Source organism: Anomaloglossus baeobatrachus, chromosome 6, assembly GCF_048569485.1.
Source record: "Anomaloglossus baeobatrachus isolate aAnoBae1 chromosome 6, aAnoBae1.hap1, whole genome shotgun sequence".
NCBI lineage: Eukaryota > Metazoa > Chordata > Amphibia > Anura > Aromobatidae > Anomaloglossus > Anomaloglossus baeobatrachus.
In genome coordinates, this window is record NC_134358.1 from 135,724,429 (window position 1) to 135,744,457 (window position 20,029).

Below are 20,029 nucleotides of genomic sequence, written 5' to 3' on the forward strand. Positions count from 1 at the left end.
TTTCATATCATAATATAATCTTTTTTTTTTTTTAATACACTTATAAATTCTCTATCCTTCCCTCACTACACTAACTGCTTTAATTTTTTTTTACCTCCTTTTTATTGACACTGCGTTTGAGAACTCCAGTACATGCTGGCATACTCAGACGAAGCGTCATGAGGCGACAGAAGCTGTTTTCACTGCTGCAGCCTCTTTCCCCTCCCTGAAACAAAGCGTCATCACTGTTTCAGGGACTGGGCTAGTCCCTGCTCTACAGAACATGCTCTTGTCACTGTGCAATGTGCACAGTAATACTGCCCTCTCTCGCTGGCTCTGATCAGAAGCAACAATCCAGCAGGAGAGCACATGTTATAAAAATCCCTGGCTTCAATGTCCCAGATTTTGCCATCAAATAGCAAAGTAAATCAGAGATGTCGCTCACCTCTAGTTTTCCTTTTGAAAGTGGGAAGAGTGAAACCAGTGCTAATTAGGTACAGGGCTCACAAAACATAACGTTGCGTGAACCCCGAGAAAGTGAGTGCCGACGTTGGACATTACCGATATAAGCATTGTTATTTTAATGGGGGCAAATATGGCGATTTTGTTTCAGAAATTACCTGGCATGATTAAATGTGTAGACCAGATTGAATATTAATTGCTAGGCTAAGATGCTGTTCTGTAGGGTACTGTACTTACAGGACACACAGAGGAAGAATGTCTCAATTAAGATGCATCTAAGCCTCAAAAGTGGGTAACTTTAAAGGTTATTTTGCTAACATTAAAGAAATATTTCCATAATATACAACTGGTAATATTCAATAGGGTAAAAGGAGAGTCCCCAGTCTGCAAAGTTACAGGGGAATGACTGAGATACAGAATGACTAATGGGCAGCATGCTATGGAATTTGATCATATGGTTTGATTATTACTGTGTAGAATTTTCTATATACTGTATATGTTTGGGAGCAGCCACCAGGCATTATATCACAACACAGTGAAGGGAAAATGTTATTATTTCATAAATGCTAGTAGAAAATGGAAGTCATTTTTTCCAGTGTGGGCAATCTTGAGGGCCCCAAGATACATTAAACTAATGTTGGATGAACCCTAATATTGCCATGTTCAGCTCACTGATTGTAGGGAGAGATGTCAAACACACATGTACCATTTTGGACTGCCGACTGTGTTGTTCTCCTGGAAATACACAGATGGCCAACGTCTCAGTCGGAAACTTTCTCATACACAGGAGCCCTGGGCCAAGAGCTCCTGTGTATAGGAGTGTCGGCTGAGATGGCTGTTGGCCACACATGTAGCCGAAGCATTGTGCGTCCAACGAGCATCTAATTTGTATGGCCAGTCTTAAAGTTAACTTGTTAAATATAACAAAATAATCGTGGTTTGATATTACTGCAGGTCAGATCTGTTAAGGGTTAATCTCAAGTAAAGCAAACAGTGCGCTGAATGTCATTGTATGATGTAGGGATAAGATCTGCCTTAGCTGAACAATGGTTTTCCACCATGTCAGTTAGTGGACATTGTGTATAATGGTTTTGAAACGTCCGCCCCGGGGCTTGCAGGGCTCGCACGGTCACCGGGCCGGTGGTATTCGGGGTCAGGCTGTGAGTGGCCCGACTCGGCTTCCGTGATCCCCGGCGGGTTTCAATAAAAGGAAAGTCCCAAAGTCAGTCCGGTGTTACAAGGGGGATGGAAGAAGGGTTATGGGGTTCCGGGAGAGCTTGCCATCGCTCACCCCCAGGAAACAGTACGGGACGGGGATGGGTGATGCTTGCAGCGCCACCTGTGGTTTGCGGCCAGGTGTTCAGCCGCCGCTGCGCAGTCTCTCTCCGAGGCAGGTGTTACGGGCAGCCGGATGCAATCGCTCCCCACGGGTGGAGCGGGGGAGCCCCGGGAGATTAATGAGACCCAGGGCAACAGTCCTCAGGGACACCGGGGGCACAGGGCGACGGCATTACTCACAGCAGTCACGGAGTGCAGTTCCAGTTCTTTATTACCACTCTGGGGTTGCGACAACAAACAACACCGCAAAAAACCCCAACTTTTCATAGATAAACAAATTAACACGTCCCTTCTACTGGGACCCAATAAAGGATAGGAAGAGGCAGGAGGAAAAAGAAGATGGAAGAGAAGAAAAGCATGGAAAAAGAAACATTTGCATATATATATAAAAAAAAATATTTAAACTTTCGGGAACAGGCCTCCTTTTGACACTCCAGGGCCCTCCAGGTACCCAGGTTTAGGGAATAAACTCAAGAGTCCAATCTCGGTGCAGGCTGCGATGCCGGGCTCACCTCTCCGGCCACCACTCGCCAAAGCTCGCACCCGGGCAGTACATATCATTCCCCCATCTTCTCCTGGTCCTGGGGAGGCAGGGTTCCTGGCTCCTAGCAAATGTCCAACAAAGGGGCGGGCACGGATTTTCGCGCCCCGCTGCAGCCCCACCCACGAAGGTTGGGCAAGTCCAGTCCTTGTTGGTACGCATGGCACCCATCCCATTCTCAATGGACGCCATTGTACAGTACAAGTCCATTTGTCGCATGCCTGCAGCTGCGGGCACCAAAATAAATGTTAGACAATCCAATTTTGCAGATGGCTTACACAAGGCACGCGTCACCCGGCGTTACCGGGTCTTGTCCGGACCCTGCTTGCAGCGCCAAGTTGAAACGTCCACGCCGGGGCTTGTAGGGTTCACACGGTCACCGGGCCGGTGGTATTCGGGGTCAGGCTGTGAGTGGCCCGACCCAGCTTCAGTAAGAAACAGTACGGGATGGGGATGGGGGATGCTTGCAGCGCCACCTGTGGTTTGCGGCCAGGTGTTCAGCCGCCGCTGCGCAATCTCTCTCTGAGGCAGGTGTTACGGGCAGCTGGATGGAATCGCTCCCCACGGGTGGAGCGGGGGAGCCCTGGGAGGTTAATGAGACCCAGTGCAACAGTCCTCAGGGACACCGGGGGCACAGGGCAGCGGCATTACTCACAGCAGTCACGGAGTGCGGTTCCAGTTCTTTATTAAAAGTCCGTTCCACATCGCACCCGAGTGCTGGTCCTCGCCGCCTGTAACCTCTGGTCAGTTCCGGGCAGGTAGGAGGAAGGGGGGGTCTGGTGAGGTGTTCTGGGGGTCTCTCCCTTTCGTGTGCGTTAGTGCCATCCCTGTGGCATGGAGCATCTTGGGAACTCACCGCCTCTCTGTCTCTCTCATCCCGGTAGCGTACAACACCAACCGCCACCGGGTACAACTTTCTCCAGGGATCCCCAGTCCTCAGCTCCATTCCCTTCCTCTAGGTGTTATCAGCCCTGGTCTCGTGGCATTTCCTCAACAGGAGCTGTCCTGTGGACGTCTGCACTCTCCTGCAGCCTCTGACGTTCTGACTAAAACTTCTGTGTGCTCTGCACTAAACTCACTCCTATTCAGGCCCCCCTCCCCTTGGGTTGTCATGGAAACCTGCCTGTGTGCAGCCACCTGCTCATTAAGGAGACAGGATGAGTCATAGGCTCAAAACTACATGCTGCAAAAGCTATTAACTCCTTTCTGCCAGTGTTATGTGAGTGTGTGTGTGGACTTCACTCCTCCTGCCCGGGAAAAAATGGGGTAACATTTAATACCCTGTAACGACCCAGTTGCAGGGGCGTTACAGTTTCATGTTTTAGTGCAGCTGCTCTGCCATGGGACACAATCCATTAAAAATGTTGCTAAAACGTTCTTCTGCTGCCTTTTGTTTCCAGAGACAATGTGAGACATGGTATAATTGAGTAGTGGTAAGATTATACTGAGCTTGTGCTCATAGACAGGAGTCACTCTGAGCAAGCAGTGCTGCTGTTTATAACATGGGGGGAGGGATAAACACTTTGAATATTTAGTAAAAGAGTTGGATTTCATACTAACTCAACTCCCAGGAGACTATGTGTGGTATCGATTACAGCTGCTTTAATAATACATAGGTGGTCCTTTCCCAGATGTAACACTTCATGTATAATTTCAAATCCAACATCAATATAAATTTACATGTTACATTTGAGCTAAAATATAAGAAAACTTAACCATACCTCTTCTTCATTTCCATTCATCACATGCTGCCAGTTTATATATCTGTGTCCTGTGTCTCCATGTTTCCCATGTAAACAAATACCAATATGTAATTTATCTTTCTGCTCCTCCAGATCAGTGACAAAAAGAGTTACAGAATATGAAGCAGCTGCAAAATAAACCATTACATATACATTCAGATTAACAGGCAAGGAACTCACAGTTATAGCAAAGGGGAAATAAAATCAGTAAAATCATTTACAACATGAAGAATAAAAGTGAAGATGAATGACTTCAACTACAAATCTCACTTTATTACTTGTACACTACACTGTATACAGAGGTCCTGTGTATAGTGTCACTGGTGATAACTGTATTATCTCTAGACTATACATTATATACAGAGTTCTTGTATACAGAGCTCCTGTGTATAATGTCATCTGTGATCACTGAACTACCTCAACACTAGACACTATATACAGAGCTCCTGTTTATGTCACCAATGATCACTATATTATATGCACATGTACAGTATATAACATATATGGAGCGTCTGTGTATAATGTCACTGGTGATCACTATATTACCTGTACACTATATACTACATACAGGGCTCTAGAATATAACTGCACTTATGGTAATATTAGTATTATTAGTATTATGGTCTTTATTAATCCCTTTCACGACCTATGAGGTCATGTCACTTCCTTTAACGTGGGGTCAAGCTGCGAGACCGCATGTTTGCCCACACATGTCGTCTGATCTGATCCACCTGCACCTGTTAACTATCTTGCTGTCAATCTCTGACAGCAGGATTTAAAGCATATCGATGATGAGCACGTAATCCCCCATACATTGGCGGCCCTGTGACCTGATTATGGGATGCTGATGGGTTGTCATGATAGCCAGAGGTCAGCTGATGACTCCTGTTGCTATCATGATACCAACCCAACAGTCATAGGAAAACAACATTTGTGCTGATGCCCTGTTCTGTCAGCACAAGCGATCAGAAGATTGCAGCTTCAAGTGGGACTGGTAAAAAAATAAAAAGTTTTTTAAAAAAAGTATTTAAAAATATGAAACAATAAAAAAAAAAGAAAACACAAAAATTCAAATCACCCCACTTTTGCTTTTGCCCCATTGGAAATAAAACAATTAAAGAAAAAAAAATTAAACATATTTAGTATCATCGCGTTCAGAAATGCCCAATGTATGAAAATATAAAATAAATTAATCAGACCGATAAAGGGTGTATGAGAAAAAAATCAAAATGCCACAAGTATTTTTGGTCGCTGCAACGTTGCAATAAAATGCAATAAAAGGCAATTAAAACATCACATCTACACTAAAATGGTATGATTAGAAACATCAGTTCAGGACACAAAAAATAAGCCACCACTGTGCCCCAGATCCCGAAAAATTAGAACGTTACGGTTCCCAGAAAATGGAGACAAAAGTGCAATTCTTTTTCTTGACAAATTTCAGAATTTTTTTTCACCACTTAAATGAAATAAATAAATATATGTATATATATATATATATATATATATATATATATATATATATATATGTACATATATAGCCTCCTTTTTGTTCACCAGCTGATCTTGTAGGTTTTTAAAACCCAGAGAAGATGCAGTGTAGTGTTGGACCCAGCAAAGGAGGGTGCCGTGAAGGGCGCTGAGCTAGTATTACAATGGCCATTATAATATTCTAAAGACCTACATTTATGTATAAGGTAGAATTTATTTTGGTTTTTCACAGTGTGCGGCTGGAATTTATTTTTCTCATATTTATACACCATCCAGATACGCACCTGTTCACATTGTAAAGGTGCTGCCAGTACGGTTTGAAGTCAGGTTAGTACCAGCGTGGGAAACCAGCAAGGGAACCCCTGTTTCATTCTGTTTTTTTTCTATTGTACAATGCATATAACAGGGAGTGGTGCTCTGTATTGCTGGATTTGCACCCCAGCTCCTGGCAGCTTCATTAGCCTCCTTTTTGTTCACCAGCTGATCTTGTATGTTTTTAAAACCCAGAGAAGATGCAGAGTAGTGTAGGACCCAGCAAAGGAGGGTGCCGTGAAGGGCGCTGGGCTGGTATTACAATGGCCATTATAATATTCTAAATACCTCCATTTATGTTATAAGGTAGAATTTATTTTGGTTTTTCATAGTGTGCGGCTGGAATTTTTTCTCATATACATACGATATATATATATATATATATATATATATATACATATATATATATTTTACAGTGCCTACAAGTAGTATTCAACCCCCTGCAGATTTAGCAGGTTTACACATTCGGAATTAACTTGGCATTGTGACATTTGGACTGTAGATCAGCCCGGAAGTGTGAAATGCACTGCAGCAAAAAAGAATGTTATTTCTTTTTTTATTTTTTTTTTTAAATTGTGAAAAGTTTATTCAGAGGGTCATTTATTATTCAACCCCTCAAACCACAAGAATTCTGTTTGGTTCCCCTAAAGTATTAAGAAGTATTTCAGGCACAAAGAACAATGAGCTTCACATGTTTGGATTAATTATCTCTTTTTACAGCCTTTTCTGACTAATTAAGACCCTCCCCAAACTTGTGAACAGCACTCATACTTGGTCAACATGGGAAAGACAAAGGAGCATTCCAAGGCCATCAGAGACAAGATCGTGGAGGGTCACAAGGCTGGCAAGGGGTACAAAACCCTTTCCAAGGATTTGGGCCTACCTGTCTCCACTGTTGGGAGCATCATCCGGAAGTGGAAGGCTTATGGAACTACTGTTAGCCTTCCACGGCCTGGACAGCCTTTGAAAGTTTCCACTCATGCCAAGGCCAGGCTTATCCGAAGAGTCAAGGCTAACCCAAGGACAACAAGGAAGGAGCTCCGGGAAGATCTCATGGCAGTGGGGACATTGGTTTCAGTCAATACCATAAGTAACGTACTCCACCGCAATGGTCTCCGTTCCAGACGAGCCCGTAAGGTACCTTTACTTTCAAAGCGTCATGTCAAGGCTCGTCTACAGTTTGCTCATGATCACTTGGAGGACTCTGAGACAGACTGGTTCAAGGTTCTCTGGTCTGATGAGACCAAGATCGAGATCTTTGGTGCCTACCACACACGTGACGTTTGGAGACTGGATGGCACTGCATACGACCCCAAGAATACCATCCCTACAGTCAAGCATGGTGGTGGCAGCATCATGCTGTGGGGCTGTTTCTCAGCCAAGGGGCCTGGCCATCTGGTCCGCATCCATGGGAAGATGGATAGCATGGCCTACCTGGAGATTTTGGCCAAGAACCTCCGCTCCTCCATCAAGGATCTTAAGATAGGTCGTCATTTCATTTTCCAACAAGACAACGACCCAAAGCACACAGCCAAGAAAACCAAGGCCTGGTTCAAGTGGGAAAAAATCAAGGTGTTGCAGTGGCCTAGTCAGTCTCCTGACCTTAACCCAATTGAAAACTTGTGGAAGGAGTTCAAGATTAAAGTCCACATGAGACACCCAAAGAACCTAGATAACTTGGAGAAGATCTGCATGGAGGAGTGGGCCAAGATAACTCCAGAGACCTGTGCCGGCCTGATCAGGTCTTATAAAAGACGATTATTAGCTGTAATTGCAAACAAGGGTTATTCCACAAAATATTAAACCTAGGGGTTGAATAATAATTGACCCACACTTTTATGTTGAAAATTTATTAAAATTTAACTGAGCAACATAACTTGTTGGTTTGTAAGATTTATGCATCTGTTAATAAATCCTGCTCTTGTTTGAAGTTTGCAGGCTCTAACTTATTTGCATCTTATCAAACCTGCTAAATCTGCAGGGTAGTTGAATACTACTTGTAGGCACTGTATATATATATATACGAAATCATACTCGTAGTAAGGCCTGTTTCACACGTCAGTAAAAAACACTGACGTTTTTCACTGGCGTGTAAAACACGCACATGTCCCTCCGTGTGCCGTGAATTACGGCACACGTGGGTTGTCTAAGTGCAATCCGGGCTCCGCTCTCCGTGGCCCGTGATTGCACTTAAAGATTAACTCACCTGTGCCCGCTCCCGCTCTCCATGGTGCTGATCGCTCCCGCTGTGCAGCATCCGGCCGGCGCTGACCCCCGCAGCAGCTGCTTCCGGGTCGGCTGTGTCGTGCATTCATGAATATGCACAACAGTAATGAGCCGGCTCAGAGGCAGCAGGCAGAACGGACTGCAAAGGACATCGCTGTAGCCGGGTGAGTAAAAATGATTTTTATTTTAAAAGCACGTTTTTTCTGGCACGTGTTTCACGGACCACACCACTGCGTGGTCCGTGGGACATCAGTGATGCCAGAAAAAAATGGACATGTCTCCGTGCGGCAATCACGCACACGCGGGTACGCCGCACGGAGACACGTGCAGTGAAAAATCACTGATGTGTGCGCAGACCCATTCATTATAAAGGGTCTGCGTATGCCAGTGATTCTGGTACGTTTAAAAAAAAGCACAAACGTACCAGAATCACTGACGTGTGATAGGGGCCTAACCCGGGGGATTATACTGACAGGTCAGTTTTATTTTATAATGAATATTGTGAATAAAAAACCCAAAAAACAATTGTGGAATTGCCCTTTTTTTGCAATTTCACCACACTTGGATTTTTTTTCTTGTTTTCCAGTACAATATGTGAAGCGGCTGAGAATGCCATTACACTGAGACATATTTGTGCCATAACAACTAATCTGACCCCGGAGATTATGTATAGAGGGGCATATATGTTAGCCTCCTTATGTGTCTCATCGTGATTGATAAGACGAAACGCGTAGAGGCAGGAGAATTACATTGAGGCAGGAGACATTGAACTGATGTTCTTATCCTTGCCTTTTTAGTAGGCTATACAGCACAGGAAAATGGTGCAAGGTTCATATGGACAGATACTTTTATATTAAGAAGCAACAGACAGATGACAGCATTTAGTCATAGATTAGAATCCTTGAAATGTATGTTTTAGAGAAACAGTAAAAAACATATATACCTTGCAACCCAATTTAACAAAATTGTCAGTATCCACAAAAAATTGAAATCACAGGTACCAATCGCTGAAATACGTGGTGTGGTATAGGATGAGCATATAAAAAATAGCTAATGTGGTAGATAAATGAATTATGCTACAAAAGTGAAGAATAATTTAAGTGATAAAAGTAGTGCAGAATTCTTGTAGACAAAGGAAAAATTATAAATTAGTGGGTCCTAATAATATGAAGGATTTAAATTAGTATCTGAGCCTTTGATATATATATATATATATATATATATATATATATACACACAGTTTTATATATATATATATATATATATATATATATATATATATATATATATATAAAATATAAATATATAATATAAATATAAAAAAAATGTTATAGCCCTCAGATAGGCTTCAGAATTGTGGTGATTTAGTCGTGTACATTTTTAGAGGATTCAATAATAAAAGTAAAATTTTAATGTTAGAGTTTATCTAAGCCAGTGATTTTGTTTGAATATAAGTAGACTAAAAACTCTCTGAGGTCGGCTACAGTGATTAATCAATTCCAGTACAATATGGGGCATAATGAATGGTGTCATTCAAAAGTATAAATCGTCCAGCCCTCATATGGCTACATTGGTGGAAACATAGAAAAAGTTATGGCTCTTAGAAGAAGGAGGAAAAGACTCAAACAAAATATGAAAAATTGCCAGGTGGTGAAGGGGTTATTGATCACTATTGTAGCATTCGGTCACTATGTAGGGGTAATATGTGGCCTGGCCATGGTGCGGCAGTATTTTGCGCATATTTGACCTGTGTCTCCAGATGTCAGAGATTAAGTGCAGCAGACTGCTGAGGTGACAGATGGACAGGTGGTCGCCTTTTACGCTTTCAGCAGGGCTCCTTTAATACTAATTTTCAAAACTTGTAGAAAACCCTTTAATACTATTCACCATACTAACAAGTATTTGACAGTTTTACTGGAACAACGTGGACCTGACAGGAGGCATATGTAGACTTAAGGGTACTTTACACGCTGCGATATCGGTACCGATATCGCTAGCGAGCGAACCCGCCCCCGTTGGTTGTGCGTCACAAACACCGTGACCCCGACGATATATCGTTAGCGATGTCGCAGCCTGTAAATGGCCCTTAAGAAGGGTAAAGCTCTTTTACTTTTAGCTGCCGTTAGATGTATTTTGTGGTATAATATAGTGTGGGAAAATGGGTGTCTAATAAAATAGGTGTGCCTTTCAAACGAACGTGGCTTACTAACAAAAACAGGGAAACTGTTGTTAAAAATTTGAGTGCCACCATTTTTCAATCAAATGAGTCCAATTCATTTTAGCTGCCAATAAAGGGAACCTGTCACCGGATATTTATAATACTTATCTAACGGTCGGTGGAGAGCAGACTGGTCGGATGGGCGTCTCCGTTCTCCGGGTCCCGCACCTCCTCTTTTGGCCATCTTTGTCCTACTTCTGAAGCTAGTGTGGATGACGCATTCTACGTTATCTACACTAGCCAACATTGAGGTCCTGCACAGGTGAACTTTGATCTGCCTCCGCACCGACCGTTAGGTAAGTATTATGAACATCTGGTTCCCTTAACAGGTAAGGGATAACAGGTTCCCTTTAAATAAAAACATCATGCCATACTAACAATACAGATCATACAGACAAGTAATAGGCATCACCAATATGGTCAGCCCCAGGAAAGGTTTCATAAATTAATATTCATAGCTGTAATCATTTAAAGAATACAAAATCTAACTTATGATCTTTATCCTGAGATCTAATTAAACAAATATGATACATGTGCCTATTTCCTTTATTTGCATTTCTAAAGGTTGTATCCTCTACTTTTACCGACCCATTTGATAATGTAGAATGCTTGATAATTCAGTAGCATACGAGTACAAATCCCATTGACACCATAATGAAAGAGTTGTACTGAATATTCTAAAGATTGCATTGCTTCAAACATCCTTAAAATATTCTTACATTTTGCAAAGTATGCCAATTTCATATAGTTTAAGCTTTCGCACTACATAACTCGAAACCTTCATAGAAATCAGTCTGTAAACTTGCTGACTGCTGTAATTTAGAACGATTATTGTAGTCACATTAGTATTCTGGAACACGAGTCTAGAATATCTTCTAAATATTTTTTATTGTTCAGTGATATAGATATAGACCTGCTCAAAATTTGTCACACTGGTGATCTCCATCTGCTTTATACCATTGTGGCTCATGTATAACCAAACTGTCTATAAAATGACTCTATATAATGCGATTCTACCGAGAGCACAACTTTATCCCTCTCTTCAGAGCAGGTGCTATAAAGTGAGAGCACTGTGGTGATATTACGTTAAATTATATTTTTAGATCCGTTCTGCTGACTCCTGAGCAGAATGTGTGTGATGCGCCTTATCACAAAAGTCAATCTTACTGAAGGAAAATAGCTGAGAAAGTGCAGTATAATTTCTGTTCTAAATACAGGTAAGATAAAATACTCCTCTAGGCTGATTGATGTTCCACTCCACAGCAGTGATAAAATATAGATGTTACATCTGTGCGTGAGACAATGCCGATCTCAGTAGTGAATTTTTTGTATATTCATATATGCTTCTGACATACTCATTAAGAGATTCCAATACTAATAGGTGTCAAAGGATTGGAATCTATTTGCAAGTCTTGGGATAGGTAATTGGCAGGAGCTGGCTGATAAATTTTAGCTTGGGGGACAAGTACAATGCACTGGCCCCTGAGTGTTGTTTCTGATCCTTAAGTGGGCAGTACAAGTTAGATGGCTGTCAGCCAAACAATGCTTTGGCTGATCGTTCAGTAGACAGCCATCTCAGCTGACTCTCCCAAACACTGGAGTGCTCCCTTGGCTGAACGCTCCTGTGCTCTCTTGTGTTCTCTATGAGTAACCTGCCAACTGTGTAACGTGCTGGAGGGCGGTAGCCAGGAGTAAGATATTGCCTCCTAACGCCCCAGCACATTGTATGAAATGTATGGTCCTGGCTACTTGTGGGATCTTGTATAGTGTGGGCCGTAGGCCCATGCAGGACACATGATGCCAATGGCTTTGATTGGCCAGGATTGAATGACGACTCGTTCAAACAAGGAGACCACCAGTTTAGCTTAATTGATAAAACTTTACTTAGTAGGTCTTCATTATCAACTTTATAAACAAGATAGCGGGCATAAAACTTACAGCACGTGTCAGTCATACAGAGTGTATCAAGACACACTTTCAGTTCCACCTGGTTTGTTTCTGTTCTTACCAGTTCTGTGAGTCTCAGCTCAACCCAGCCTAGCACCATAGTCCATCTGTGACAATCACTTTCCCTTTTGGCGGCCTCATGTGTATTCTCCTCACAGAGGAGGGAGTCAAGGGCTTTAGCAATATGGCTAGAGTAGAGCCTTTAGCTCTTGATGCTTTGGGAGATTCCACCCTGGAAAGTCAACTCAGTTCATGCACTAGTCCGTCTCGGACCATTACCTTTGAGCTGTAAGATACTTGAGGCCTTCCTTCTTGACTACTATCCTCCAGACCCTTCTGTCTAGAGCCACTATGTGGGGAGGTCAGTCCCTAGTCTCAACATTGTCCAATGCTCTGTATCTCAGTCAGTCCTTTAGTATCACGCGATCTTAGATCCAGTCTTTTTTCTCATAATCTTGCCACACATCACCCACTGCACACAGCCTTGATGACCATCAGACTATATGTCTGCTTCTGTTACACACTAGGTCTTCATTAACCTCTTGAAGAAACCGTCTGATTCCCTATGAACTAACCCATCCCATTGTGGGCTAGTCCCAACACTTAGGCCGGTTTCACACATCCGGCATTTTGCTGATTTGCCGGATCTGTCACACTTCAGTACAGTGCAATACAGTATAATGGCATCGCGACAAGCTTCGGTCACATGCTCGGTCACATGACAGCATGTGACCGGAGCTTGCCGCGATGCCATTGTACTGTATTGCACTGTACTGGAGTGTGACGGATCCGGCAAAATGGCGAAATGCCGGATGTGTGAAACCAGCCTTAAGTAATGTGACGACATGGACTCTCATGGGTTAAAGTTTCTTAACATTCAGCCAGACATGAAGACAGTTTGTTTATAGATGGGGGATATTCTCTCATTGTTCTACAAGACTCTTGGGAGTTTAGCATTGAAGTTTTTGTTGACTCATGTAATTGTTTTGGCCACTGAAGGCCAGACACCCAGATAACTCAATTATGCGAACTTCCCATTGTATTACTAAGTGAATTGCTAGATGTGATGTAATTTACCTGTCTCACCCTTGTCTCTGGATATTTGAATATAGCTTGAAATTCATCCAATAAGAGAAGCAATCTTGTACAACCAATCCGATAAGGGCACAGTATATCCAAAGGGAAGGCTATGGCTATAAAAAGGGACTTCTTTAAGTCACCAGTGGTTGATGGATGTTGCATGATCCAGTCTAAGCTCTTAGGAGCTGGCTAGGGGATCAGAACCAGGATGTCTTGTGGACTCGGTCTAGGGACTTTGGCTCTGACTAGAGGATCATTTGGCTACATGGCTTCAATCTAGGGACTCAGATTCCGATTGGAGACTAGAGATGAGCGAACCAGCCGCGGTTCGGCTCGAGTTCGGTTCGTCGAACGGAGGTCTCGTTTGAGTTCAGTTCGGCGAACGTTCGACGACCCGAACTCGAACCGCATAGGAAACAATGGCAGGCAATCACAAACACATAAAAACACCTAGAAAACACCCTCAAAGGTGTCCAAAAGGTGACATACAACTCACAACACAACACAAACACATGGGAAAGAGACAAGGACATATACTCATGCGAAAACAAAAGAGCTGGACAAGGAAAAAGAGGAGGAGACACAGATATAGGCATGGCATGCCCTTCTAAAATCATGTAAAACACCACAAGGTGACTCCAAGCGGAGTTCTCCCTTTTTTCCAAAAATTGGGCCACACACACACACCCACCCCTTCAGTGGCAGCACTTGTGCCCCAGTTGTACACTTCACAGCTAGATTTGCATAAAGCACATTCAAAAATACGCCATTCTTTTCTGTCCTTAGGATTGCACCGGGGTAGGTAGCAAAGTCTTTCCTGATCCCAGCTCTGTTCATCTTGGACCATTTTTAAAAACAATGTAAGCAAGGGTTACTCCAAGTGGAGTCTCCCTTTTTTCCAAAAATTGGGCCACACAGACACTCACCCCTTCAGTGGCAGCACTTGTGCCCCAGTTGTACACTTCACAGCTAGATTTGCATCAAGCACATTCAAAAATACGCCATCCTTTTCCGTCCTAGGGATTGCACCGGGGTAGGTAGCAAAGTCTTTGCTGAACCATGACTTGTTCATCTTGGTTCCTTTTAAAAAACACAGCAAGCAAGCAAGCAAGGGTTACTCCAAGCGGAGTCTCCTTTTTTTTTCCAAAAATTGGGCCACACAGACACCCCATCAGTGGCAGCACTTGTGCCCCAGTTGCAAACAGGATGTTTTGATTTGCATCAAGCACATTCCAAATCCACAAGCATTTACTCTCCCCAGGATGACACAGGGGTAGTAAAATCCTTGTGAATCCATGACTTGTTCATTTTGATGAACGTTAGTCTGTCCACATTGTCACTGGACAGACGCGTGCGCTTATCTGTCAGCACACACCCAGCAGCACTGAAGACACGTTCAGAGACAACGCTGGCAGCTGGACACGACAAAATCTCCAAGGCGTAAGAGGAGAGCTCTGGCCATTTTTCAAGATTCGAAGCCCAAAGTGAGCAAGGCTCCATTTGCAAAGTCATGGCATCGATGTTCAATTGGAAATACTCCTGTATCATCCTCTCCAGCCGTTGACTATGTGTCAGACTTGTTGTCTCTGGTGGCCTTGCAAAGGACGGTCTAAAAAAATTATGAAAAGATTCAATAAAATTGCTGTTACCAGCACCAGATACGGTGCTACTGGTACGGGTAGACTGTTGAAGATGACGAGACCGTCCCATGTTTGTCAAGTTACAACTGGGAGATTCACTCCCTGCACCTGCACGGTTGTTTGGTGGAAAAGCCGAGCTAAGATCGAGTAACAGCTTCTGCTGATACTCCTGCATACGTGCGTCCCTTTCTATGGCTGGAATTATGTCACAAAATTTGGACTTGTACCGGGGATCTAATAGTGTGGCAAGCCAGCAGTCATCATCACTTCTAATTTTGACAATACGAGGGTCATGTTGGAGGTAGTGCAGCAAGAAGGCACTCATGTGTCTTGCGCAGCCATACGGACCAAGTCCACGCTGTGTTTGTGGCATAGAGGTGCTAACCGTTCTTTCTTCCTCTGACATCTCCCCCCAACCTCTTTCAACTGAAATTTGACCAAGGTCTCCCTCATCCGCTGAGTCTTCCATGTCCATGGACAGTTCGTCCTCCATTTCTTCATGTTCTCCTGCACCTTCCTCAACATTTCGCCTGCTACCATGCGCCCTTGTTGATCCCTGTCCCCCATGGTCCCATGCCTGCCGCGTTGGTGATGATGAACGTCTGGACCTTGGTGATGTTGTTGTGTCTTGCGCATATGAATCCTCCTTTAGTTCCTCCCCTTCCTGTTGTCCCACCCCCTGACTCCTAATAGTGTTTAGCGTGTGCTCCAGCATGTAAATGACTGGAATTGTCATGCTGATAATGGCATTGTCAGCGATAAACATATTCGTCGTCATGTCGAAACTGTGCAGAAGGGTGCATAGGTCCTTGATCTGAGACCAGTGACCACTCCATCAGGGTGATCTTCCCCACCTCTGCATCTCATTGGCCCAGGCTATACGTCATGACGTATTGCACCAGGGCTCGGCGGTGCTGCCACAGTCGCTGTAACATGTGGAGAGTTGAAATCCAGCGTGTCGCCACATCTCATTTCAGGCGATGAACCGGCAGGCCGAAAGACTTCTGGAGCGATGCAAGTCGCTCAGCTGCGGCGGTTGAACGGCGGAAGTGAGAAGACAGTTTTCATGCCCTGGTCAGAAGGCCATCTAGGCCGGGATAGTGTGTTAAAAATTGCTGGACAACAAGGTTCAACACGTGAGCCATACAAGGCACGTGTGTCACCTTGCCCAGGCGAAGGGCCGCACCCAGGTTTGCAGCATTGTCGCACACGGCCTTACCAGGCTGCAGGTTGAGTGGAGACAACCATTTATTAAACTCAGTCTCCAGAGCTGCCCACAACTCAGTCGCTGTGTGAGTCCTATTTCCAAGACATGTCAAGCTAAAGACCGCCTGATGCCGTTGCGCTCTGCTGCCAGCATAGTAATGAGGGGTGCGTGATTCCTTCTGCACAGTGCGCACGCTGGTGGCCTGACCAGGCAGGCTTGGGGCGGAGGTGGAGGACCCAGATGAGGTGGAGGAGGCAGAAGCAGTGGCGGAACTTGGATAGACAGAGGATTGACACACAAGTCGTGGGGACGGCAAGACTTGTGCAGCAGACCCTTCACCATCTATCACCATAGTTACCCAGTGCCCAGTCAGCGACATGTAACGTCCCTGTCCATGTTTACTGGTCCAAGTATCGGTGGTGAAATGCACCCGTTGACACACAGAGTTTCTCAAGGAAGCGGTAATGTTGTGTGCGACATGCTGGTGTAGCGCGGGCACACCTTTCTTAGAGAAGTAGTGGCGACTGGGCATCTGGTACTGGGGCACAGCGACAGACATAAGGTCTCTAAAATTCTGTGTGTCCACCAGGCGGAAAGGCAGCATTTCGGTAGCCAAGAGCTTACAGAGGGATAAAGTCAACCTCTTAGCTTTGTCATGGGTCGCAGGAAATGGCCTTTTATTTGTCCACATCTGAGGGACAGAGATCTGGCTGCTGTGTGTAGACGGTGTTGAGTAGGGTGTCCCTGGAAAAATGCAGGTTTGTGAGGAAAGTGCAGGCGTAGACATGATGTTGCCTTCATCCAACGTTGGTGCTATTGATGTCTGAGAGAGCTGTACACACGCACTTGTTTCCCCTTCCAAACCAACTGACGACCTACCAAGCAAACTGCCTGTTGCAGTTACAGTGGTGGAAGTTGTGCATGGAAAACCAGGTGTGACAGCTGTCCCCACAGTCCTAGAAGATGAAGAGTGCGCGGATGCACTGGAAGGGGCAGGCGGTGGATGGTTCGCTCCGCTAGGCCGCATTGCAGCACGGTGAGCTTCCCACTGGGACATATGATATTTATTCATGTGACGATTCATGGAAGAAGTTGTCAAACTGCTGAGGTTTTGCCCTCTATTAACAGAATCACGACAAATTTTACAGATCCCATAATTTGGCCGATCTTTTGCTATGTCAAAAAAGGACCAGGCTAGGCAAGGCTTAGAGGGCATGCGACCTGCTGAGCTCCCCCGACTAGTGCTCAGAGGCAGAGTGGTGGCTGAGGATGCAGTTGTAGACGTGCTACCAGTGCTCCGACTCTGTCCAGGAAGGCGCAAGGTAACTTCGTCGTCAGTTGCATCCTCCTCCACCGCCTCTGTTGACCTCCTCGAGTGCCTGACTGTGGGTTGACAGTAGGTGGGATCTAGAACTTCCTCATCAATTGTTGTGTTTGCACTCCCCTCACCCTCAGACCGAGCCTCTTCTTGCCCTGACCAAATATTTAAGTTGTCATCCCAATCTGGTATCTGCGTCTCATCGTCATCAGTATGTTCCTCATTGTCTATAACAACAGGTGTTACAGTTTGTGAAAAAGGGTCAACATTATGCTCAGAAACTTGGTCCTCACAGCCTGAATCAGAGTCACAAAGGTTCTGGGCATCACTGCAGACCATTTCCTGTTCTGTACTCACTGTAGCTTGGGAGCAGACTTCTGATTCCCAGGCTATAGTGTGACTGAACAGCTCTGCAGACTCAGCCATCTCAGTTCCACCATACTGTGCAGGGCGGATGGAGACTTCAGAGCTGGGAGAATGCAAGTGTGATTGGGCTGACAACTCAGAGGACTGGTGTTTTTTGGATGCGGTAGTTGCGGTGGTGGAGAGGGCACTTGTTGGACCACTTGAGATCCATTCAAGCATTTTCCTTTTTTGGCCATCATTTACCTTTGTTCCAGTTGTTCGTGTCCGTAAAAAGGGAGCACATCGGATTGTCCACGGTAAGTAGTAGACATCTTACTTTTGCTGGAAGATGGTCTATCTTCAGCAGATGTTAATGGAGCTTTGCCACCTTCCCCACGGACAAACCCTTTTTTCCTTTTCCAACACGCCTCTTCCCCTTTGCACTAGCATCTGTCATTTTGCCACTCATTTTGATTGCAACAAGATTGTGCACATAAAATGGGGTAGTAAAAATTTAGAGGTGGTGTAGATTTCAGCGGTGGTCTAGCTTTATTAACAGCAGAATAAACAACAATAATTATCCCTGACAATGCAACTACGGCCCTTAAACTGGCAGCATAGTTTGCTAGTATAATGGGTTAGTAACAATGAGTTTGAGTGTGCAATGCAGGCAGACGTGCTGCAAATATCTTTGCACTAGTGGGACAATACAGAAGTTCAACAGCCACTTTTAGGATGCCACTAAGTTTCCTCAGTGTTTGCTAGTATAATGGCTTAGTAACAATGAGTTTGAGTGTGCAATGCAGGCAGACGTGCTGCAAATATCTTTGCACTAGTGGGACAATACAGAAGTCCAACAGCCACGTTTAGGATGCCACTACAGTGTTTGCTAGTATAATGGCTTAGTAACAATGAGTTTGAGTGTGCAATGCAGGCAGACGTGCTGCAAATATCTTTGCACTAGTGGGACAATACAGAAGTCCAACAGCCACGTTTAGGATGCCACTAAGTTTCCTCAGTGTTTGCTAGTATAATGGCTTAGTAACAATGAGTTTGAGTGTGCAAAGGGCAGGAGGGTACAGTGGCAGGGTTGTGGGTCTGGGTAGAGGAAAGGAAGCCTTCCTTTCTATCCCTCCTAATTGGGAAATGCAGCGAGGAAATCCCTGACCTTAGCTACACAGACGCTGTCATCTTGTGTAGCTGTTAAAATCTGTTTTCACGGCCCTGACTGTCACCTATGGCTCTGACCCTGCCGGTATTAGCCCTTACAAGGGCTATAAGAAACTTCTATCCCTATTCTGTATAGCGCTGTGTATAGAGCGTACACAGCAGTATCGGAGACAGGAGCTACGCCAGCGGTGACTGACACCCAGACGCAGAAGAGATAATGGCGTCCAGATTTATAATGCAGGGACATGTGACATGGACATCCTATCACACATGCCGTTGCTTCTCTGGCTAAAAGTCCACTTAGCTGTGTGTGTGTCTGGGATTGGCTGACATGCTGGCCCGCCCCACTACACGCGCGCGCTTAGGGAAGGAAGACAAGGGAAAAAAAAAAAATTATCCATTATCCAAACAGCAGTGATCTGAATGCGCTGTTCCCGCACACTATACACTGAAATTTCATAATAGTGTGAGTCACAGAGTGACTTTAACTATTACAGCGGAAAGCCAGCTAGTAATTAGCTTGCCTTTTTGCTGCTAGAACCGTTCTCGAACGTATCTAGAACTATCGAGCTTTAGCAAAAAGCTCGAGTTCTAGTTCGATCTAGAACAGCCCCCAAAATCACTCGAGTCGCGAACTGGAGAATCTCGAACCGCGAACCGTGCTCAACTCTATTGGAGACCATACCCGCAGTCTAGGGATTTTGACTCTGGCTGCCAGGATTATATCATCATACCAGAGACTACTTAAGGAAGAAACCCAGGTTGGGACAATCCAGTCACCTGACTACAGACGTTGCAGACCTCAGCCAGCTTCCTAAATCTGGCGTTATTCCATTTTCGGTGGGTGCCCGCCAAAAGTGGGGTGCTGCTGGATTGGAGTAAGTAGCCCTGGAAGCTCTGAAGCATGGACATTCAAATCCCTGGTAAGCCAGCGGAAGGGTGAGACTCTGTTGCCTGTTACATTTGTGTGTTTTGCTGGTTATGTGTTATGTGCCGTTAATTGTTTGGGGATC

At 44.6% G+C, this 20,029-nt stretch overlaps 1 protein-coding gene across 1 annotated transcript in view; it reads right to left on the reverse strand.

The window, feature by feature from the left end:
- RP1 (RP1 axonemal microtubule associated) overlaps positions 1-20,029 on the reverse strand; it is a 752,859-nt gene that overhangs the window by 61,955 nt on the left and 670,875 nt on the right. The window contains exon 52 of the mRNA XM_075316343.1: positions 4,042-4,190. Within this exon, the coding sequence (XP_075172458.1) occupies positions 4,042-4,190 (149 nt within the window). The remainder of the gene's footprint in view (positions 1-4,041; positions 4,191-20,029) is intronic.